The 22,283-nt window shown below is 52.9% G+C and overlaps 2 protein-coding genes across 2 annotated transcripts in view; both read left to right on the top strand.

Moving 5' to 3' along the window:
• MEI1 (meiotic double-stranded break formation protein 1) overlaps nucleotides 1-13,177 on the top strand; it is a 38,988-nt gene extending 25,811 nt beyond the window's left edge. Inside the window, 9 exon segments of the mRNA XM_074577852.1 lie at nucleotides 1,278-1,382; nucleotides 3,282-3,392; nucleotides 3,983-4,164; nucleotides 6,540-6,621; nucleotides 7,075-7,280; nucleotides 7,983-8,064; nucleotides 10,105-10,211; nucleotides 11,057-11,188; nucleotides 11,542-13,177. Coding sequence (XP_074433953.1) covers nucleotides 1,278-1,382; nucleotides 3,282-3,392; nucleotides 3,983-4,164; nucleotides 6,540-6,621; nucleotides 7,075-7,280; nucleotides 7,983-8,064; nucleotides 10,105-10,211; nucleotides 11,057-11,188; nucleotides 11,542-11,682 — 1,148 coding nt within the window. The 3' untranslated portion in view covers nucleotides 11,683-13,177.
• Nucleotides 11,064-21,896, top strand: CCDC134 (coiled-coil domain containing 134). Its single transcript, XM_074577891.1, has 9 exons — nucleotides 11,064-11,651; nucleotides 12,979-13,102; nucleotides 13,534-13,778; nucleotides 17,942-18,059; nucleotides 18,893-19,014; nucleotides 19,257-19,341; nucleotides 19,626-19,807; nucleotides 20,044-20,115; nucleotides 20,494-21,896. Exons 2-9 carry the CDS (start codon nucleotides 13,036-13,038, stop codon nucleotides 20,617-20,619), a joined length of 1,017 nt encoding a protein of 338 aa, XP_074433992.1. The 5' UTR covers nucleotides 11,064-11,651; nucleotides 12,979-13,035; the 3' UTR covers nucleotides 20,620-21,896.
• The last annotated feature ends 387 nt before the right edge of the window (nucleotides 21,897-22,283 follow it).

Genomic DNA, 22,283 nt, shown 5'->3' with positions numbered 1-22,283 from the left:
AGCAGAAGTTGGGATGGAAGCAACAATAGGGAAAGTGTTTTTTCCTTACCTCCAGCAAAGTCGGTAGGCTGGAGAAGAGAGGGGTTGGAAAGCAGGAGCATCATAGAGCATGAGGCTACAAAGTTATGGATAAAGAAGGAATTGTGGTGTCCCTCTGTCACTGATCTAGTGATCTACTGTGGGGGGGTAGATTGTCTGTGTTGTGGGAATCAGATCTATTTCTCCAAACTGCTGGTGATGGAGACAGGACACTAGGCTAGAATGCCTTTTGCAAGATTAGAGCCCTTCTGTGGTGTCTAATATCCCCAGCTTCTCTTCATACTGTGTCTTGAACTCGTTAGCTGAGTTACTGGCAGCCCCATCCAGAAAGTCAAACACCAGATGTACTCTGGAGACAACGTCTTCCTTGTCTCCCAGCACGCAGGCAGCTCTCTGTGAGGTCTGAGGCAGGTAAGTCCAGGGGATCTGCATTCCTGTTCAAACAGTAGCCTGCTCTTAGACAACAAGAAGGCCCAACAGTGGGACTCCATCGAGAGTATGTTAACAGTAAAGATACCCATAAATGTTTCCTCCTCTAAACTGAAAACTCCTGAGCCTTTGTGAAGACTTTCTGCAGGCAATAGTTGCTTGCTGTAGGTATGGCTGTATACAATGCAAGGCACTGTTTACAGTGCTGCAGAAGAGTGAATGTACTAGGGAGGATGTTGCCCTGGGGTGGCTGACCAGCTCCACTGTCCTTGAGTACAGACCTGCCATGTGGGGCTTTCACCTCTACTGTCTCTGCTCTGCCCTGTGGGGTGGGATGGGCAGCATCTTCTGGCCTCACAAGGTGCTGGAGAACAAATGCTGTCCAGCTGAGCACTCGGAGGTGCTGGGCTGCTGTTAAAGCTTGGGCTACCAGTGATGGTCAAGTAGATGGGAAGAGGGCAGTCTGCAAAGGGCAGGTGACTTCTGCCTTATTAAGTGTCAATTTGAATGTGCAGTGACCGTGCCCCTTACATGGTTCACTAAGTGTGTAAAAGACCCTGGCCTCCTTTTCTCCCCTCCTTTCTAGTTGTTCTAGAATGATGTTGGCAGGATCCAGCATGTAAGGGGGCCCGATCCAGAGGTGACTGTAGACATGAGAATTTAGTTGTAAGCGTGTTTGTAAAGGAGGAATATTTCATCCCCTAACCCACACTCATTCCCAAGCTGGAAAATTACCAATTCTTGGCATACTTTAAGGTACAACAGTTTAAAGTTCACTGACAAGCTAAGCTGTCTGCACCTTTCTTTAGCTAACAGGAACCTGCCTGTTTTGCTGAGCCTCCTTTTCCTGGTGCAGCTGCGGAGCAAAGGTGTGAGGGAACTGGACAGCACAGACTTCAAGCTGCTTCACCAGGGTGAGTCTGTGCTTCCATTTTCTCCCAGGGGGCTTTAATCTGTGTTTGTTAATTGTTCCTTAAGAGGATCAGGGGCTGGCTCTTTGTCCTTTGAGAGAAGGTATACCTTGCATTACAGTTATGGTTGCTTTGAGATACTTTCATAGCTAGAGCATTGTAAAGAGCCCTGGTTACCAGTTCAGTCAACAAAACCCAGGTTCTCTGCCTCTTGCTTTTACAATACGTTTGTTGTCTGAAACCTCACAAGGTGGACAAAGTATTCTCCTGGCCGTGACATTATTTCAGGGTCTATAACTGTTGTTGACTTGGCACATGACAGTATTGCTGCTGTGCTTTCTGAAACATCCTTCCCTGTCCACACTTGCTAACCTACCCCTGTGGGGTTCACGCCACAGGGGTGTCCCGTGAACCAGCCATCAGGAACCCGCAGCCTAGTGAACCTGGGCTCTTCCTGGAGTGTGAGTCCAGAGTATATGGGTCCCAACCAGTTGCAGGACTTGCGCGTTCCACCCCAGAGACATGGAAGTACGGGCTGTGTTTGTTTGTTTGCCATACTGTGACCTGCTTTCTTGTCTGGTGATCCTTACTTGGTGACTTCTCCCTTCTTACTTGGCTACTGGAGGTTCATGCAGACCGTGAAAAAAGAATAGATACTAGAGGGAAGCTCAGCTGATCCACCCTCTCATCTTTTCCCCGCTCTGACAAATTGATCTCTCCAGCAGACTTTGAAGGACTATCTGCTTCAATTTGAAATGTTCTATGTCTCGGGGCTGCCTGTGTTGCCCTTGTAAAGAGGCAGTGTTTCTCAGACATTCATTAGCCAAGGGAACTGGGGGTGTGGAAGAAACATGTCCTCTTTATACCAGCCCTTTTTAGCTGCTGTGATTTCAGAGCACAGCTCAGATGCTCCCAGGAGTCACAAGCTCCTTCTGCTCTTGCTTTCTGCTCTGTATTTTTCAAAACAACCCTCCCCCTGCCCCAGCCAGCCCCTTCATTCTCTGCTTGGCTCTCCAGGCTATGTTCTTCAGGAGTGGGTGTGCAGAGCACTCTCCTCTGATGAGGCCTACGTGAAACCAGCTCGTAGATGGAAGGAGTGTGGGGAGGCGTGTTGATGTGTGTTTTTTGAGAATTGCTTACTTAGACTTTAAGCTCTTCAAAAGATGTCCTATGACAGTTTTGCTGAGCCCTGCAGTCCTGGATTTCCCTCCCAAACTCTTGCTAAACATTGTTCTTAAATGTTTGGTGCTTAAAACAAACATGGCGTGTTTATTCCTGGTGAGCAGAGTTGGTGAGAGTGGAGGAGCACAGCTCTCCATGCCATTCCCCAGACTGATCACCATGTGAGACAGGCACACGGCTGTTTATGGTTGACCTAGTAATAGGTTCAAACTCAGTCTGTGGAAATAGGTAACTTATAGTCTGTTGCTCTTGGATTTATTACTGCCCAATGTTACACGTGCCCATACCCTTTCCTATTTGCTTTCTTCACAGAAAGAATGGTCAGACACTGGAATAGGCTGCCCAGGGAGGTGGTGGAGTCACCATCCCTGAATGTGTTTAAGACTCGTTTAGATGTGGTGTTAAGGGATATGGTGTAAGGGAGAACTTTGTAGAGTGGAGTTGATGGTTGAACTCGATGATCCCAAGGGTCGTTTCCAACCTAAATGATTCTATGATTCTATTCCCCCCTCCCTGTTATCATCCTCCGCTGCACTGTTCAGTCTAAAGCAAACACTCTAGGGCAGATGCCTATTGCTTTCTCTGTACCATGCTCTGTTTATTTTCACTTCAGGTTGTGTCGCTCTTGTCTGAATTCTCTCCCCACTGACTGACTTCTTTCTTGTGCTGAGGTGCTCTGTTATGTTCGTGTCTGTGTTATGCACGTTCTTTTATTTCCAGTCAGTAATCTCTGTGGGAAATGCAAGCCGAGGGACACTGACCTCCTGCAGCCATCCTTGAATTTTCTGTACTGCAGCCTTCATCAGACAACACCTTGTAGTCAACAGAGAGGTGAGGCAAGATTGTATTGATCGCTAAGTTAATCTTGGCAAGGTTGTAGCTTGGCCATCAGAGGCTGTGTTCTAACTGTCTCAGCAGGTAAGGTGTATTTTTCCCCTTCCAGGCACAGCATTACAGTTAACAAAGACCATTTTGTATTTGTGATGAGGTTTTTTAGATTGAGGGTTTTGTTTTGGTTTGGTTTGGTTTTACTACCTTCTGATGATTCAGGAATTGGCTGCTGAGAGACAGAATCACTGTATTTTTCTTGTTCATAAAGCACAGCAGTGGAGATTTGGTGCCTTGTTTGAAAAGTCCTGCTATTGCCATGCTTCAAAAAATTAAACAATAATAGAGAACAGCTCTAACCAACCTTCCAGCTGTGTTAGCTGAAGGCCGGTCGTTTTATTAGCTGGCCGACTGGTCGCTTGTGCTGTGGGAGATGAATACCAGCATAGCTGGACAGCCTTACTCTGATGAGCTGTGGCAGCTGGGGCTGCCTCACTGCAGCAGGGGCGTGCTCTGCACATCTCTTCTGCTTGTCAAGCTGGTTTAACCTGTGCCATCCCATCAGCCGCTCTGATTATGTTTCTCCCATACAGCAGTGGCTGTGCTGCTCTCCAATGTGTCCTTGCTAGAGCTCCTGCAGAAGGTTTTGGAGTGCACCTGGTTGCGGTCCCCTCCCTCTGAACCTGCTTACTTGTCATCTGAGGATGCTTTGCTGTGCTCTGGATGGCTGTTGGTTGCGTCCCTCTTGCTGTATCAGCATCGCTACAATACCGAGGTTAGAACCACTCTAGCATTCAGACCCAGAGAATGGCTAAACCTTAAAAAAATAATAAAAAAATAATAAAATTCTTCATTAGCAGAGGGAAGTGGTTTGCTTTGGCCTGGAGTCTGCTTGCCTTGGTTGCTGTTTTGTTATAGTCAACAAGTTATTCCTTGCTGCACTTCTCCAGCCGGACTGGAAGCTAGCATGTTGTGGAAGGCTGAGACACAAATTATTGGAGAGTTAGAGAGGGGCAGAAATCATGGGGGAAAAGGTGCATACCCAGCCCTCCTAATCCAAATCACTTTCCTCTTCAGGACGGAGCAAAATCCGTTTTAAGGTCTTTCTCAAAGAAAGGCTGGGGGTGGAAGACACAGCTCCCATGTTGCGAAGTGCTTTTTTGGTACTAAAATGATCAATAGTGGAACAGTCACAATCCAAACCTATTGGTGGCAAGTGAGTGCTCGGTTTTAGCTGAATGTGGACAGCTGTCATTTTATTTGACGCATTGCAGTTTGACAAGAGAGCTAAGCTTGATTGTCAGCTGATAATGGAATTACAACTTCGAGGGAAGCACTTTCTAATGCCAACACAAGGGGATAATGTTTCCTTTGAAGTATCTACCTAGGCCTCTCTCCCTCTCGTGATATGGAGTTAAACAGCATGTTGTGAGTTGTGAGCTCTGCCCAGCAGAGTATGTTCTTTGGGAGTCGTGGATGATAAAATCACATTAAGGACATGTGTGCATCTGCACAGAGAGGCAAGGGTTGGTTCTCTAATACTGAGGGAAGACTTTTTCCAAAAGTCCAAACCAGACCAAGTGTGCGCCTGTTACTTCACAGGTGTGCTGCCTCTGCTTAGGTTTTACAGCACTGGACTTATACGGACTGTTAGCTGTGTGAATGCATAGCAAGACCTGCCTGTTCTGCTCTATTAACTGCTGAGCACAATTTACCTTCTCAGTTTACAAGTCACAGCTGGGTCTGGGTGGTCAGTGTCGTGTGGGTCCCAAAAGGGACTCAGTTGTAGTGGCTAATGTTGAGTTTCATCTTCTGTGATTGACCCTCGCAGCTCATATTGATCCTTGAAGTGCAATCATTTAGTGGCTTACAAGCCTGTTGTTTGGCTTCATCAATACCTTACTGGCTTGATGTGCTATGACCTGCAATCCAGAATCCTTCTTGCACCAGAGAAGAGGAAAGAAACTACAGATGCAGGTCGCAAATGGAAGTGGTTCAAGTATGCTTCAGCATTTCTAAGCTTCAGTGTTTCTAATCTGCTGCTGCAGGAGAAGGAGAGGGGATAAGAGGAAGACTCACTTCTCTTGCTGCTTTCTGCTGCTCAGTATTGCTGAAGCTGCACAAAGCACCCTGGAGGCCCTTGTAGAGAGTCTTTGGCCTTTGTGGCTGTGAATGTTAGCTGATGGCAGGCTGTCTCCCTGAGCCTGCAGTTTTTTAGAGGGGAACAACGGCTCCCAAGAAATGCGAGTTGCCCACATTTCATCTCAGGCTGGTGTTAATGATGCGGACTTGTCTGGCCATAGCAAGCTTGCATCTTAACTGTGTTACTGCTAATGGCTTTAGCAAAAGCCTGCAGATAAACGTGGGTCATGGATGGTAGGTTATTAAGGGCTTTGGCTTGTCAGTTCTTAGACAAGTAACCACTGCCACCCTGTTGCAGGAGGTACTCCTAGCTCTCCTATTGAATATTTCTCTCTTCAGAAGACAGGTTGAAGGAATCAGCCCTGTGCTCCTTATGCCTGCCCTTCCGTGTAAACTCTCTGCCTTACTGAAGAGCTTGAACCCATCTGGGGCTCTGTGAGTCTTCATGCCATTGCTGTTGGATGTCTGCTCTGTGATGGAAACAGTATTTTGCAGACGGCCCTCTCAAGCCCACCTTTGCTATTACCTCTAGTTCCCAAGTCCTTAACCTCCTCTGCCTCCTTCACCCATGTCTTAGTTCCTAGCCCTGGGCTCTTTGCAGGCTTCCCAGCTCCAGCAGGCAGGGCCAGATTCTTGTCATCACTGCTGCCTGACTGTGTGGCTAATGTACAGATGTATTTGATGACGGCTGTTCCTGCTATTCCATGTGCTCAGCAGTCTGCCAGCCATGTGCCAGAGGGCCTGCAGGGAGTAGTGAGAGCAAGACAGGCAAACGAGTTGCACTGTGGTTTGGAAGCTGTGCGGGGCTGGCAACTGGTGATGAGTGAAACTTGAGGGCCCAGTGATGTGGCTCTCCCTTCTGGGTCAGACTCCTGAAACCCTGTTGCTGTTCCCTTGTTTTTCAATGGTCATCATGGGGTAGTGTCTAAAGACTGAAAGTACATAAGGGAGCTTTTTACGTGGTCCAAACCAGCACCATTTATTCTCTTATATTTAATTCTCCTCTAGGTTCACCAGACACTCTCTCTAGACCTAACAAAAGTCCTGAATGCAGTCATCTTCAGGAAGAAGAAGCCAATCCTGCTGTTAGGTATTTTGCATCTGTTACAGGGATTTGACTGGAAGCAGCTGCTAGTACCATATTACAGGCAACGAGGGAGAACTGGTGACATTGGGATGGGATGGTGCAGTTGCTGGTGGGGATCTGGAAGATTTGGTCCATTTGGCTTTGGGAGTACGTAACTGGTGGTGAGAAAGGGCAAAAGGGAGCTGTCTGGAGTTCTGCTGGACCAATCTTCCTTGGAGGTTGATAGTGACATCTGGAACTGAGCATGAACTGGGATAGTGTCTCACAGAGAGGAGACGAACAAGGGAACTCATGTTGCCATTCCTGCCTGCAGCTGTCAGCAGTTGCTGGGCAGCTCCAGTGGGCCCTTAGCCCAAATTTCCTTTCCTCACCTCTTTTATGCTATTGCACAGGCACCAACACAGGGCAGGGGAGAGGAAAACACTGACACACACTAATAAGCAGCTCCCTGTCTAGTGAGCATCATGCAGTTCCTGAGAGCTATCCTGCGACAGAACTTCTCCTCCTCTCTGCTGGTGATTGTTGGCCAAAACACAGCCCAAGGTGCTACACAACCACAGCCATCATCACTGCAGGATGCTGCCTTGCACCCCCTTACCTCGCAGCAGGTCTTCTCGCTTGTTGTCAGTCTGCAGAACCTTCTGGTGCATGTCCAGTTGCAGGTATAGAAAATATGACTTTTGGAACAACACTAGTGTTGGGCTTCAAGCAGGTACACTAATCTGAGGAGAAACCACCCTGTTGCAGAACCTAAGGGGCTGCCTTTTTGTTATCTTCTGCCTGCATTTTCCACCCCTTAGAGACATGTGATGAGGAGGAGGGAAAATACTCTTGCTGCAGCATGGCGCAGTGAGAAAGAAAGTAAATCAAGCTATATGGTACTCCCTGCTGCTGAACTGGATAGCTGAAATTCTGTGTGCTAATCTCTGTTTTCCCATGTGCTCTGCAGGAACACCACACCCAAAGAGACATAGGTTGGAAAAATTCCGTCCCCCCACCCCTGGCAAGGTTCTTTTGGGGGGTAGTACATCAGTGTACATTTAAATTGCCAAAATGATATTGGGCTCCAGGGGATAGTACATCGGTTTACATTTAACTCTCTCGAGCAATGTTGGGCTCCCATCTTGTTCTTTGGAGGCTGTTACTTAATTTTTTTTAGTCTCAGAATGAGTAGTCGTGTCTTTGTCTGGCTCCTTGATGTGACAGATAATTTGCAGCACTTTGTATCCCGTGAAGGAGATGAAGGGTGTTATTTTCCTGTGCTGCATGCTTTTCAGATCCTGACACTTTATGAATTTTCCTCTCGCAATAGCTGTTGACTTTTTTCTTTTTTTTTTCTTTTTTCCCTGCTCTTGGTATTCCAGAAAGACTTGCTGCTCTCTCAAGCCATGGTTGCCTGCCTGGAAACCTTAGTGGAATACCTGTATGTGAAGAACCAGGATGTTGGTAAAGTCTTCCTGCCCTTTCTTCTCCTGGGTTTCCCTCCTGCAGTGATTTTGAGCTCTTTGATCTCCATCCAGTAGCGCCCTGGAGCAGATGCTTAATGAGTTTATGCCCAATGAGAAAAATTATTTGTATGCCTAAAGTTAATCATGTGCTTTGTGGGATAAAATCACAGTGCCTGGCTCCCCTGCAGGCATGAGCCCTCACTTTGGCTCTGGACACCAAGATGCTTTCCAGAAGGAAAACAGTCATTCCCCAACCCCTGATACAGCAAGAGTGAAAGGTTTAGGAATGGAAAGAGTATAGGAATAGTATTTCACTTCCAGGCAAATTGTAGCAAATCTTTAGACCATGAATATAAGGGAGGGAGTATCTGAATATGATGTGTCTTCCATGTGGACAGCATTGGTCACAGTTTGGCTCTGAGGGAGGGGAAGGGAGAACAGCGTACTAGGAAGCCTTAGGGAATGGAAGCTGGAAATTCTAGATTTCCAGGGGCGAATGCAGACCTTGGTTTATGGAGTCCATGTCAGACGTAATGTATACCATGTTAGCAATATAACATAATATGCCAGCATTGTACAGTCAGAGAGAAGAATAGTCCTTTCTGCTTATTGTCAGCCTCCTGCTACAAATTCCAGGTGCTGTCTCTGATCTTAAAGCAGACAGAAAGTTCTCTGTACCCTGACCTATTCAATTCAGTCATTTAAACGCTAAGAGAGAAGGGGATGGAGTGAACGAACACTGGACAAAAGGGACACTGGTGGGAGAGAGGAATTGATTGAATGAAGATGTAATACTGCAGATGAATGACAGCCAGTAGCTGAAGGGAGACTATGAAAAGGCTGGTTTAAAAAAAAAAAAAAAAAAAAAGGTGTCATGTTATGGGGGAGGTTCTGCTGATTTGGGATTATGCTAATGAAATGCTGCTTCAGCAACAGCTGAACCTGTCACTTTGGCTGCCTAAATTCTTTCTGTGGTGCATAAGTTCACAACAACAATAACAGGAGTCTCCTTATTCCAAGCAGAATGAGAGCCATAGCTATGTTTGACTGAAAGAGACGAGAATACTGCAAAGAGTGTGGCTTGGACTCTGTCTCTAGGAGTTGCCTCATTTGAGGCTTTCTAAAACCCTCTCTTGGTCCAGAGATTTTTCCAGATGTGTAGAGCAGGCTCAGTGCACAGTGCTGGTACCTCCTTGTTTCCACCAACTAAAAGATAACCCCAACGTTTTACATGATTTTTTAGTGGTGTTTTCCCATAGAAAAGATTCTTGTAGTGGTAATAGGAAATTTACATGACTGCCAGTGGAAAAGGGATCTTTCTGGTGAGTTGCCATGGTGTAGCAGCTTCTATCAGTTGACCTGTTGTAATTGTCCTGCCCATGCAATAAATACATCCTAACCTGCAATAAATACAAGGTAATAACACTTTAGCGTTCAGTGAGAGACTTCACACTGTCACAGACGGTGTCCTTGAGCCCTACCTCTGTTTATCATATACGCTCCTTATTAAGAACATTTTCTCTACTGATTGTTTGCATTGCTGCTATCAGCCTGTCTGGTCCCTGGAGTATGCTCTCTGATGCAGATTCAGGCTTGGTTTGTGCAGCTAATGTTATAGGTCTTTCTTCATTCCCCAAAGAGTATGCTGCAGCTAAATAAAACCCATGGTCAGGAAACTTGTCCTCATATTGAAACCAGAGGGTATTATTTTTAAAACCCTGGGCTAAAGATATCCCCTTACTATTTTATGACACGCACCCCAGGAGAAGGTTTGTCTTCCTGTACCAGCAAAAAGATGGACAAAATGTATTTTCAGCTTTAAAAAGCTATTAAGCTTTTGTCCTCATGACTAAACTCTTGCCCAAAGAGTGCCAGATTAAAAAGCAAGTAAGAACAGGGCAAAATATCCCCTTCGTGTTTCACAGCGTGGGGTCTAGAAGAGAAAACTTGGTGTCAGTATTGAAGATTGTCATCCAGGTCCAGCCTGTCACTAGCCAATTTTAAAGCTGTCTATGATTGACTTCTCCTTCTCTCCCAGCTCTACATGTTGCTTCACAGCCATGGCACCGATTCCTGCTCTTCACACTACTCAGTGGGGGTCAGAAATCCTTTCTGCAGCCAGAAGTTCTCAGGCTGATGACTTTGGTGAGCAGAGGAAGGGCATGGTGTTCTCCATTTTTTTCCCAGTATGTTGGTACACTGCATGTGGGTCGGTTATTGGAACTCACCCCCGCCCCACGCACACAATCTCGGATACTGCAGTGGCTTTGTCTGTCAATATATTCGTGACCTATAATAATGATACTTTGAAGTGAACTTCCCTTCCACACCCTGCAGAAACTCACTGCTGTTAGTGAGCACGTCCTGTTCTTCTGGTCTTTGTAGCATTTATTTATATCATCTAGGACCCCTGGGGATGAGAGGGGAAACCTACAGGGAACATGCAACTGCTGCTTCCACCCAGGGAGCGTGCTGTGGCTCTCTGGAGAGCAGAGCTCCACTTGGCATCACAGCTTGTCTCCTCATCTTTCACCTTACAGACCTAACTTTTCAGGGCAGGGAGTTACCGCAATCTACTGCCCCACTGTACCTGGGGCCCGTGAGCAAGAGAGGGAATGTGGTCCGATCCTGCAGAAATACTGAAGATAAAGTCCTCATGGCAGTGGATGAGAGGAAGAGGTTATTAATGTTAACCTAATCCCTCCAAATACATGATGGGTCTGTGAATCTTGTTATTCTTATTTCACTTTTTAAAGGTTACATGGTTTGTTTAATTTCCTTCCCAACCTAAACCAAAATAAGTCTGGTTATAAATCAGAGCACCGTCAACAGGGATATTTGCACTGGTTCTGTTCGAATGGATATAAAAATCAGGCCTGTGGTTAAGGTGCTGCAGCATTACACAGAAGAGGTCTTTCCAGGAGATGAGTCACTGTTGGAGTCTGTGGGTCTTTTACTGTTTAATGCCTCTACTTTTTCCTTTGTTCAAGTTTCTGAGATATCAGAGCAGCAATATTATTTCTCAAAAAGAAATTAGCCAGATTCTCCAGGAGGCAACAGAAGCCAACTTAGCAGAGCTGCCTGAGGCCACATCTCGTGCTCTTCACCTCTTCCTTTGTCAGGTAAGAGAGTGGTTGACTGCCTTGCAAAATGAGAAGGCGATCCCTGCAGAATTGCTTTAGCCTTTGATGGGGAGCCATCAAACTTCCTTTGAGGAGGTTATAGTAAGATGAAGAGGAATCCTGCAGCTGCTAGCTTGGCCGACTGCCTTGAGGGATGTACAGTGAAAGCGGAAAGAGAGCGATGCCAGCAGCTGCCTAAACCGTGTTGTCATATTGTGTGGCCCCTTGATTCTCCCCAGATCAAAGTTTGAAGGGCTCATTGCTCTGTGTGGAGATGAGGGAGGGAGGTATAAAGAAACAAGCCCAACAGTTTCCTGTTCGTCTGGAACTCATTCTTTCTTCTGACTGCTTAGATTCAGAGCAGTCATTGCCAGGTGGAGCCCGTGCAGTCAGGGACCATTCAGACCTTGCTGGAGCGCCTCCTGGGACAGAGGAGCACTTGTGTGAAACATCAGGACATTGTGTATCCTTTGCTGGGCAGATACCTTGGATAGGTGATGCGAGGGTGGTAGGTGTAACAGAGGTGGAAGCGTTACTTCATCCTTCCCTTGTTCTAGCTGAAGGCAAACAGAAATGGAAAAACCCTGAGTGGTTGCTACACTTGTCTAACTTTGGAATGAAAGACTTCATCATCCCCAAATTTGAGAAGACGTTTGGGAAATGAGGAGACATTCGGGATAAAAGATGGGTCTCTGCTGGGGCTGCATTCATCTGTATGGCAGAGGTGGTCTGGTGAAAGGGGAGCAGGCCAGGGAGCCTGTGACTTCAGAGCAGTAACGACCCCTGTATTGATTTTCCTGGAGGATGAACGATCACTTAACCTCTGTCTGTGTGCTAACTAGTACCGGTATGCCTGTGAAGTTGTGGCAACCCAAAGATGACCTGAGCACTTTCGAAGTACAGTGAGCATTCAGAAACTGCTGAGTGGAGTTACCAAATTGCGTTCTGCTTGGCCTTAGGGTCCTCTGGTGAGAACTGAATCCTCCTCCTCTCCATGGATGGGAGGCAGGGCCTGCTCCCAAGTTACTTTTGGAGAAAGAGGGAGCCTGACGCAGTATTTGTTTATTTCTCAAACTGGCTGCTTTTGCTTTCCTGTTTTCATCACACTGCATTGCCTCAGACAGATAGCAGTGATGGAAGTGGCCCCTGCGGAGATTTCCTGTTGGGGTGGGGACTTTCTCCATTGTGGGACACTGTCATCAGCCATGTGCAGGGTGTGTGCTGGGTGAGGTGTTTGTTATCTGTGAGGAGTAGCGTGTCCTCGTGCTTACCCCTAATTTGATACTACTGCTCTGTGGTTTGATGCTCAGAGCACAAGTTGTCCAGGTGGGGACCATCCAGCCCCATGAAGTTCCTCTCCGCTGCTTCTGCTTGTCTGTACAGGGGTGAGGGAAGGTGGACAGGAGGTCTTGTTACATTGCTAAAGCAGCTCCTCATTTCTGGGTTTTCCACATCTGATGAAACCTTCAAATCTTTGTTAGGAAGGGTTTTGGATACAGTCAAAGAGCAGCAGTGGTGGCTACCTGAACAGGGTAGTCATGAACATGGAAGACAAAATCCTCTGGTCAGAAACAAGCTTTGACATCAGTTTTGTCAAGAAAGGATTTTCTTCAGGTTCACCCCCACTGGTGTTTCTCGTGTGTGTTGTGGGGGGTTCCATGGCTTGGGAGAGGGGTGGTTTAGTAATGAACACCTCCTGTCAGCAATGTGTCAACTATGGGAATTCCAGTGCCATGCTGGAGTTTCAGACGTGCCTTCTATTTGGTTTCTGCTCATGCTGTCAATGACAGATGTCTGGGAAGCGTGGCAGTGTCCCTCTCACACATTGGAGACTGAAATGAGAAGATATGGTGCACGCAGCAGAGGAGCAAGGCAAGAATGGAACAGGAGATCCCATCCTGCCATTTATTCCCAGTGAGTAGCAGAGAGAAGATGAACAAAGGAAGTAATTTGTAGCTCATTTTCAGAAAAATGTTTGTTGAAAATCATTTATAAAGTCTGGTTTCCTTTTATGTGTGAGATGAAGCTCGGTTGATGCTCTTTGGTTACCAAAATAGAGAACTGCCTGGTGAAAGCCATGTCCTAGGCAGGTGCTATGGAAGAGATGCTTCGCTCCCCTGCCGTCGCTGGTGGTGCTGCGGGACGGCCCCTTTCCGCTGGGCTGGCGGGGTGTCGGGGGGGCTCAGCCGGGACCCTGGGGAAGCAGATGTACTGCTTGTCCCAGCGGGAAGAGGAGACTTCTTCCAGTTCATCCCTTAGGCTACAGCCCCAGACCTCCGGTTGCCTGTTGCCTCCAAACCCCTTTCTCTTCGGGGCTTTAATTAACGACGGTCCTTCCCTTACAGAGCCGGGGCAAACCCTCCCGCCGCCGGGGCAGGGGTGGTCGGGCTCCCTCCAGCCCCGGCCGCGGTCCCCGGACCCCGCACCGCCCGCGGGAGTCCCGGCGGGGCCGGTGCCCGTGCCGGGGCGGGGCGGGAGCTCAGGAAGTGACACGGCGGGGCGGAGCGGGGAAGCGGCGGCGGCGGCGGCAGCGGCATGGCAGCGCGGCGGGCGTGAGCGCCCATCCACGGCCCCGCTACCCGGCCCGCAGGTGAGGGGGGGCGGCCGCACGGCGGGGCAGGCGGCGGGATGGGGCCGGGGGAGACGGGCGCCCTCCTCTCCCCGGGGGGACCTCTGCCCGGCCGTGGCGGGGCAGGAGGGAAGGGCGGAGGCGGGGGCAGCCCGGGGGAACGGGCAGGGGGTTCGGGAGCGGCCGCTGCGGCGCTGTCCCCCTCTGCCGCCGGCCGCTGCCGGAGGGAGGGCCGGGAGGGAGGGGAGCCGGTGCAGCCCGGGTGGCCGATGAGCGGGGCGGGCAATGCGGCCCCGGGGGTGCCTCGCCGGACCTTGGTTAAACGGCTTTGCCCTTGCCCGAAGGGCTCTGCCGTCGCCGCCTGCTCCCCCTCCTCCCGGCTCCCGCCGAAGCCCCGCGTTGGAGCCGGTGCGAGGAGCGGAGCGCCGGCAGCACCGGGGAGCGCCCGTCCCGCCCCGTGGGTTTGCAGCCCCTCGTGCGCTGCCTGCCGCGTCCGCTTGACCAGACGCGGCTCTGGGTGGGTTTCCCACAGCGCGGCCGGGGTGGCCTCGGCTGATCCGATTTCCACGCCTCCGTCCCTGCGCGATTGCCATTAGTTTCAGCGGTGCTCCAAAAAGGATCCCCATCTCGCTGCGCCCCCAGCCGCCCGCGCCCCTCGGGGTGCTGCCGGCCCCCTGCAAGGGGATGGCAGGCAGGGAGGTGGGTTGGGACGGATCCGTCCCCGGTGGAAATCGCAGCAGCTCGCTGGCTTCGGCTGGGGCTGCTTAACCCCGGCTGGCGGCCGTCCCTACGATACGTGAGATCTGGTTTTGGTGGTTAAGGGACTTTTGAGGTAAGCAGATGTAAACGGCGGCTGTTGTTTCACTGAAGCACCTGATCCTGTAAGCCCTGTGTAGAAATGCCCTAGCAGAAGTCATCGGAGCCACCTGTGTTTCACTTCTGAAGCTTTTGGTTCGGCTGTGACAAGAGATTGATCCTCATCTGGTTGATGGAGGAGCGGCTCAGCGATGGATTCGTGGGGCGGAGAGTTCTCATTCCTTATTTTGCCTCAGTGTGCTCCCAGGGCAAGCTGGCTGATGATACTTTTCCCCCTGTGTTTCAGTGCCCTGCAGAGGGGAAGGGAGGTTCTGCGAAAGTCCCTCCCGGGAACCAAAGCGTGGCAGCCTTGCAAGCTCATTAAGTGAATAAATCCCGGGGATGCTCAGTTCAGATGGGCTCCTGCAGGAGAATTTATAAAGTCATTAAAAACATTTTAATGGAAAGTACTAACCATCTATAACACAGCATCTGTTGTCGTGTCTTTGGAAAAACACATCTAAATTAAGAGGATGGGAGACAGCGAGACAGACTGGTGGGCTTTCTGCTGAAGCAACCAGCTGGCCGGGGCTGCGATGGTGGAATATTGGAGGAAACTCCTTCCCATCCGTAGCATCAGGCCAGGCCCTGGCTCCCCAAACTGCGCTGGGAGCACTGGGCAGAGCCGACTTTGGCAGGGATCGGTTCAGGGAGGAACAGGGAGGGAAGAGAGGAGCAGCTCTGCAGTGTTTCTGCCTCATTCCGTCCCTCAGTGGATGTGAAGGCACAAGAGAGGGTTTGTGGGAAAAGCATGGAGGAACATCTGCGAGAAGCTTTGGTATCCCTGCGCTTACGCATCCCAGCCTGGAAAGGAGGGAACGTCCTCTGCTGTTAAAAGGGGGTGAAATGGGCAGGGCAGTGAAGGGAAATAAGCTCAAGCTGGTCCCACGTGGCACCAGCAGCCTCACTTTCCCTATGGGTGAGGGCAACAGCTGGCTCCTGCTTCATTTTCACTGGGGTGTTTCAGCCCTGATGGACGATGGTCAGTAGCTTCGATGTGAGAATGAGTGTCAGCAGGGAAGGGGTCAGACGAAAAGGTGATGGGCTTCTGGTATGGCATGGTTCTCTGGTTGTCTTCTTCCAACCTTGTCCCATAGCACAATCCGTAGGACTGCTGCAGGAGGATTTATAAAGTCATTAAAAACATTTTAATTGAAAACACTAGCCACCTATACCGCAGCATCTGCTGTTGTGTCTCTGGAAAAGCCCGTCTCTGTTCTGAGACTCGGGGGCAGCCAGGCAGGCTGGTGGGCTTTCTGCTGCGGCAGCCAGCTGGCCGGCAACCGCTTCATCCGAGAGCCATGCTTCGCTCTGCTGCTGTTCAACATCTTCCTCCTTGGAGCAGCCACAGGGCAGCCTCCGGCCGCCCGCGTCCCATGTCGGAAGGAGGGGACGCAGGAGCCCCTGCCCTGATGAGGCTGCTGGGACTGCCGTGGGCAGCGTGGCAGAGCTGTCGCGGGCGGCATTTCTGCTCTTTGCCTTTCAGCCTGGTCTGGAGGCCACCAGCTGCCTCCAGGGTCTCTCTCCAGTTCTCCACCAGCGTGGCAAATAGCCAGCCCGGTCCTAAGGATGTGTCCGATGCCTGGGTCCCAGGGCAGTCGCAGTTTGTGCTTTTGAGTTGCGTCTCTTCCTCCTCCCCGAGAGCCTGGGAGGGAGCGAGCAGCTGTGGGGGGGGGGCTCTGCAGAGGAGGGACCCGCACCCCCTCGCTGGGCCAGGCCTCGGGCCTTTGGGTCCTGGTTTTGGCAAGGTGAAGCAGTCTTCTCTTGGAAGCCGACCAGGCTGGTGGGTCCAGCAGAGCACCTGCTTGCCCAGGATAGAGAATTTCTTCTTACAGCCTCGGCTCCTCAGCATGCTTTGCGCCCTTCAGGGTGGCTGGAATAGGCCTTAAGCCTCGTGCCAGGGCGGGCAAGGGCGACAGACCGCGGGCCTGGCGTGGGAGGCTCGTGCTGCTGTCCCGGCTCTGCGTCGTGTCCAAAACACGGGGCGTGATGCCAAGCCCACGCCGAGGGCCGCGGGGTCTTCCTCTGTAACACTGGTCGTAGTTATTCTGACCCGTTCCCTTCCAGGAGTGCTGCCCCTTGCAGAGCCGCACCAGCAAAATAACACAGAGGGTTTCTGGCGTTTGCCTGATGCCGTTTCCCTGCCTGCGCCGGGGGTACGAGGGCCTTGGCTCGCACAGCCTCGGCGACAGGCACATGGTGGGAGCTGCTGCTGCTCCTTTCCTCCTGCTGAGGTTGAACAAATTGTATTTATTTAAAAAAAGGAAAACAACAAGGAAAAGAACCCTTAGATTTGGTGTGAAGGAGGGATTTGTTCCTGTTCCAGTTGTTCGGGCGCTGCAGAGAGAGGCTCGGGAGGGGAGCGGGGTGACAGGGCGAGGGCAGCTCCGGTGGCCTTACGCGTCTGCCTTTCCCTCGGGAGCAGGAGGCAGCTTGGGGGATGCCTCTGAAGGAGCTGATGCTGCTTCCATAATTGCCAGTGGCCGCTGCTCAGCTCCACGGAAACCTCATCCTTGCGGACAGGCGGCCTCGAGTCCTGCTGTCTGCAGGCCGAGGTACTGCTCTCCTTTTTGAGGTCTAGGCTGTCCCAGGGACCAGGGTCCTTGTTTTCAAGGACCTTCTCCTCTGGCCTCTCTTCTGCACATTGACTCTGTCTGAGGGACCCTTGTGGCCAGGAGCACCTCTGCCTGACTGCATCCCTGCAGAGCCTCATGCTCTGTCTGGGGAGGGTCACGCGTGGGGCAAACTTGGGGGAGTTACCACCAGGTCACCCAAATCCTGTTTTTCGGCGTTAGGCCCACAGCTGGCACCTGGCAAGTGGCCCCAGAAGGGTCCAGGTAGCTGAAGTGAGGTGGCTGAGCTGGTCAAGCCTGGTGCTTGAAGGAGAGGTGGACTTCAGCCCCTCGGTGATCCTCCTCCTCCCTTCGGCCCTGCTGCTTCGATGGCTGAGCTGCTCTAACTCGCAAACCCAGCAAAAAGCTGGCTGTTATTTTTGGGAGAAGGGGAGAATTTGGGAGAATTTTTCTGCTGGGTCAGTGCTCAGTTAGATCCCTGGGGGCCCAGCTGGTGCCCAGCCAGCAGCGGAGGCAGGTAGAGAGGAGGGAGAGACCAGGGCTTCCCTCGCAGGGGAGAGTGGGCCCACTGCAGCATCGTCCCGTGGCCCTGCTCTGGCCACTGTCTCCCTCAAACCCTTTGTGGGGACAAGGGAGAGGTGGGCAAGGACCTTGGTGCCGAGGGCGATGTGCCATCGGTCCTGAGAGGCTTGTGTGACTTCTCCCTTGGTTCATCTCCTCGCTGGTCACTGGTTTTGTTGGTCCATTTTGTTCCAGGCTGTGGCGGCCAACATGGATTTTCTCTTCATCTGCCCCTTTCTGCTGGCGCTGCTGCTATCCCGGGGCAGCTTTGCAGACCTGGAAAAACAGAGGGTGGACTCTGGCTTGGAAATCTGTATCCTTTTCTGCAGCCTGACCCTCGTGTCCCACAAGCAGCCTGACCTGCCCGTGCCTGCTGAGGCTGGAGGGAACTCGCACGCAGGGAAAAGGTCAGAGACCACGGAAAGAGGCACGGGGGGTGGAAGAGAGAGGACCCAGAACTGCTGGGCAGTTGCCTCTTTGCTCTTCTGTAGAAGGGCTTTAGCTGAGCTCCTGGGTTTGCTAACCAAGTGCCTGGCTGGGTGCAGGAGCAGAGGTGGGTTTTCTGGCAATGCCTGGCGTTCTCCCAAGCACGCTGCTTTTCCTTTCTGCTCCAGCATGCTGGGCACCAAGCACGCCTCCCAGTCCGCTCTCGGGAGCGGTGTGGTCAGCCAGGCTGCAGAGCACATCTGCGGGTCTCAGTGCATCAGGGTCACTGGCTGGGATGATGGGAGAGAACTCCTGGACTTGCAGCTCTCGATCTCCTCTGTGCCGTGGGCGTTTATCGCCCACGAGGAGGTGGGCTAATGCAAGCCCTTCCTAGCACACAGCAGCATCCCCTGGCGAACAGGCAAATTATGAAAAGATATTTAATACGCATCCTTGTGGAGACACACATGGGGAAGGTGGGAGTTCACGCTCATCCTCCAGCCTGTCAGCCAGAGCAGGGGCTGGCGAGTAGAAAGCTCCCCACGAGCCCCCAGCATTGTTAAGTGCCCCGCTGGGGTGTCTGGGCAAAGGCACTGCCCCCTGCCCCTCAGGCACCTCATGGAGAACTGGGGGGACTGGGATGGTGCTGGGTGTCAGGTGGAGGGGGGAGAGCGGGAGCAGGGTGGGAGCGTGCCAGCGGCACCCTTGACGGTAGTGCAGATAAAAAGCTGTTTGAGGTGAAGCGCAAGGACCAGATGAACGCGCTGAAGAACCTGATTGAGCTCAACGATGTCAACCAGCAATACAAAATCATCGACATCATGCTCAAGGGACTCTTCAAAGTGAGTCACAGCATGGGCTGCCCTCCAGGCTCGGTGTGCCATGGGGCCAGAGAGGGTGGGCACGAGAAGCAGGGAGGGCCAAGGGTCCTCCACAGGATCAAAGAGAAGAGCTGGGCGAGCAGGTGGGATTTAAGACCTGAAGGGGAGATGCCGTGGGGCTTCAAAGCGGGGCCGCTGGGGCAGCACCCCTCGGGTACAGGGAAGGGCTGGCAGGCTGGGGCAGTAACTGAGGGCTCTGGCAGGTGCTGGAGGACTCCCGAGCTGTGCTCATCGCTGCCGATGTGCCTCCTGATGGGCCTTTCCCTCAGGATGAGAAGATAAAGGATGGTAGGTCTGCTCTCCGCTCTGGTCCTTACCCCCCTCCCTTTTACAGTGCTCTGGCGCATTGCTGATGTTCCTCCTGGGACCGGCACTGGGGGTAGATGCGAAACCCCCATGTACCCAGTCCTGGGCTGGGTCCCTGTCTGTCGGGGACCCTGTTGCTGCCTCTCTGACCAGTTCGTACTGGGGGGCCTACCCATTTGCCCCCAGCCTCCTAGAGGGGTTGTAGGCGCCAGTGGGACGGGATGTGCGTACCGGTGTGCTGACGGGGCGGGTGGCTGTCCCCGCAGCGTACTCCCACGTGGTGGAGAACACTGCCTTCTTCGGGGACGTCGTCCTGCGCTTCCCCAAGATCGTGCACCACTACTTTGACCGCAACTCCAACTGGAACAGCCTCATCCGCTGGGGCATCGGCTTCTGCAACCTGACGGGCGTGTTCGAGCAGGGACCTCACTCCCAGGTCCTGGGACTGGTACGGCTCACGGTCCCCCACTGCCGCGTCCCCTCTCTGCTGCTGGGGCTGGGGGGTGAGGTTTTGGGGGTAAAAGGAGGGCAGGGGGAGTGTACCCCATGTCTGAGGCCTGTCCTTGGGCTGAGGGACGGGGGAAGAGCATGGAGGGGGCTGGTGGGGAGGAGGGGACCCTGGTCACAGGCGGGTGTGGGGTGGGAGGTGCCGCTCCCTGACGCAGTCTCTGCTTTGCTCCGCAGATGGCTCAGGAGCTGGGAATCAGCGAGAAATCAGCCGATTACCGCAATCCCTTTAAAACGGACCACTCTGAGGTAAGATGACAATGCCACTACCTTGCCCCGTGGGCTTCCCCATCCCTGTTGCAGCTCCACGCAGCCGGCTGGGGAAGGGAATGGGTGGCCTGGTGGGGAACGGCCAAAAACCCCCAGCACGGAGGAAGCTGGACCAAAATGCATGGATCGAATTCCCCAACAGCTGGGCTGCAGTTGGTTTTCGGTGCCCGATGCCATCTTTCCCCTCCCGTGGCCGCCTGACCCATGGAAGCATTGGGACCACATTTGCTTCGTGCCACATCCAACCTCAAGCACCCTGGGGGGCTTGCGCGATGGCTTCAGTGGGTTTGGGGGGAGTTGTGCATCTGGAAGGCTGTGGGGGCTCCCCCATGCTGACCCCCCACTGTCACCCCGCAGTTTTTCCCCAGTGCTGACACCTTCCAGAAGGCACTGCGGGAGGAGGAGAAGCGGAGGAAGAAGGAGGAGAAGCGGAAGGAGATCCGCAAGGGCCCACGCATCTCCCGCTCGCAGTCGGAGCTGTAGCGTGCGGGGGCTCGCACCTCGCGGTGGGGGTGATGCCACCGGGATGTGGAGTGGCTCCCTCCCTCTTGGTGGCCTCGGGCCAGCGCCCCGCGGTCCCCTTTCCATTTGTGCCGTGGGTTTTTGTTTTGTTGCCTTTCCCTTTCGTTCGGCGGGTGGCGGTGCCAGTGGGTTGCCCCAGTAGGGCTGGGGGGAGCCGAAGTGGGGCACCCCACCCCCAGAGCCAAAGCACAGATGGGAAGGCAGCAGGGCCGTCCCCTGGGCTGGCTGGGGCACTGCCACCCACGGTGGGGAAGGGCGAGGGGCACGCGCTGTGGCTGAGCCCCACAGGGAGCCCAGGGAACCCTCCCCTCTGCAGCACAGGGTGCCCCGCGCTGAATGTGCCTCCTCTGTCGTGGGTGGGCCGGGGAGCTCATCACACCAAACAGCCTCATGAGCAATGCTGCTTCTCTCAGTTTTAGGGGTTTTTTTTTTGTTGGTTGTTTTTTTTTTTTTTTTGTTAAGCCGGTGATCTCATTGGCACCCCCCCACCCGGTTACACCTTGTCTCTGCCCATCTGCTGCCTCTGCCGGATCAGCTCTCCCCTCTTCCCAGCGGCTGTTTTACCAAGCAACATGCGTTTCATCAGCCAGCCGTAGTTGAAAAGGCCAGCGGCGCCGGTTCCTGGCCCGACAGCATCCTGCTCTCCTGGGCGGCTGCCACGGGGCGTTTCCGCAGGGAGGCAAACGTGGTGAATTTTTGGGAAGGAGGGATTTCAGCTCTTGTCCCTCCTTGCAGATGATGGGTGCCCGTAGAGCAAGCCCTGCTGATGCTGGAGGTGCTGGGGAACCAGCCCTGAACCCCCGTGAGCCTGTCCTGCACCCCATGCCGCCCTGCCCCCATCCCCCTGCTGTGGGGCTGATCCTTTCTAATTTAGTCCCCCAAACCCCAGCCTGCTTACAGGCACATGGGGACAGCAGGGCTGAAGCAGGGTGGGAGCCAACCCGTGGGCTGTGACCCTCTGTGGGGCGTCTGGGCTGCAGCGGGAAGGGAGGTGGGGGGCTGGCCCCCAGACCTGGCCTTTTCTCGTGGTTGCTGATGAACTCAGAGCAGAGGAGGCTCTTGCAGAAGGACAGTCCCTGAGCAGCGGGTGCTCTGTGCCGGGCTGGGGGCACCGCGGCCTTCGGGAAACGGGAAATGTCCTGAATTTTTAAATACGGACCCAGGTCTGTCTGGTGTGGGGGGGTGGGGGGGTGGCAATCGGCGTGTGTTTTGTTTTTCTTGAATAAAAATTGACTTTATTTTATTTTTTTTTTTTTAAGTAAAAGAAGCCTGGCTCTTGCTCCCGTTCCTGGTGGGAGCGGGCGTCGGGTCTGGCCCCTCAGGAGGGTGAGGAGGGTCCGTGGGGAGCTGCGGAGGGATGGAGATGCTCACGGGGGGGTGGGGAGGGAGGACAAACCCCGTCCTCTAACCTCCACCGCCGCCTTCCACCTGGCCTTTGCCCGCCTTCAGCCGGCCCGGGGGCGCCAGCTCCGTGGGCCGGGGGGCCCTCAGCGCTCGCCCCGCTCCCACGCGTGTCCGCCGTGCTCGGCGCTGCGCAGCGCAGCGCGCCTCTCCCCGCGCCGGCCCCGCCTCCCTCATGAATATTCTAATAAGGTGGGCGGAGCCCGCCCCATGCTAATGGCAGC

The sequence above is a fragment of the Larus michahellis genome, chromosome 1 (assembly GCF_964199755.1).
Source record: "Larus michahellis chromosome 1, bLarMic1.1, whole genome shotgun sequence".
NCBI lineage: Eukaryota > Metazoa > Chordata > Aves > Charadriiformes > Laridae > Larus > Larus michahellis.
The sequence above is the reverse complement of the archived record's forward strand: the minus strand, read 5'-3'. Positions and strand labels throughout refer to the sequence as shown.

Coding starts and splice junctions, on each gene's coding strand:
- CCDC134 (XM_074577891.1), top strand. CDS start 13,036: ATGGTGCACGCAGCAGAGGAGCAAGGCAAGAATGGAACAGGAGATCCC. Junction 19,015..19,256: donor TGCTCAAGGGACTCTTCAAA/GTGAGTCACAGC, acceptor GGGCTCTGGCAG/GTGCTGGAGGACTCCCGAGC. Junction 20,116..20,493: donor TTAAAACGGACCACTCTGAG/GTAAGATGACAA, acceptor GTCACCCCGCAG/TTTTTCCCCAGTGCTGACAC.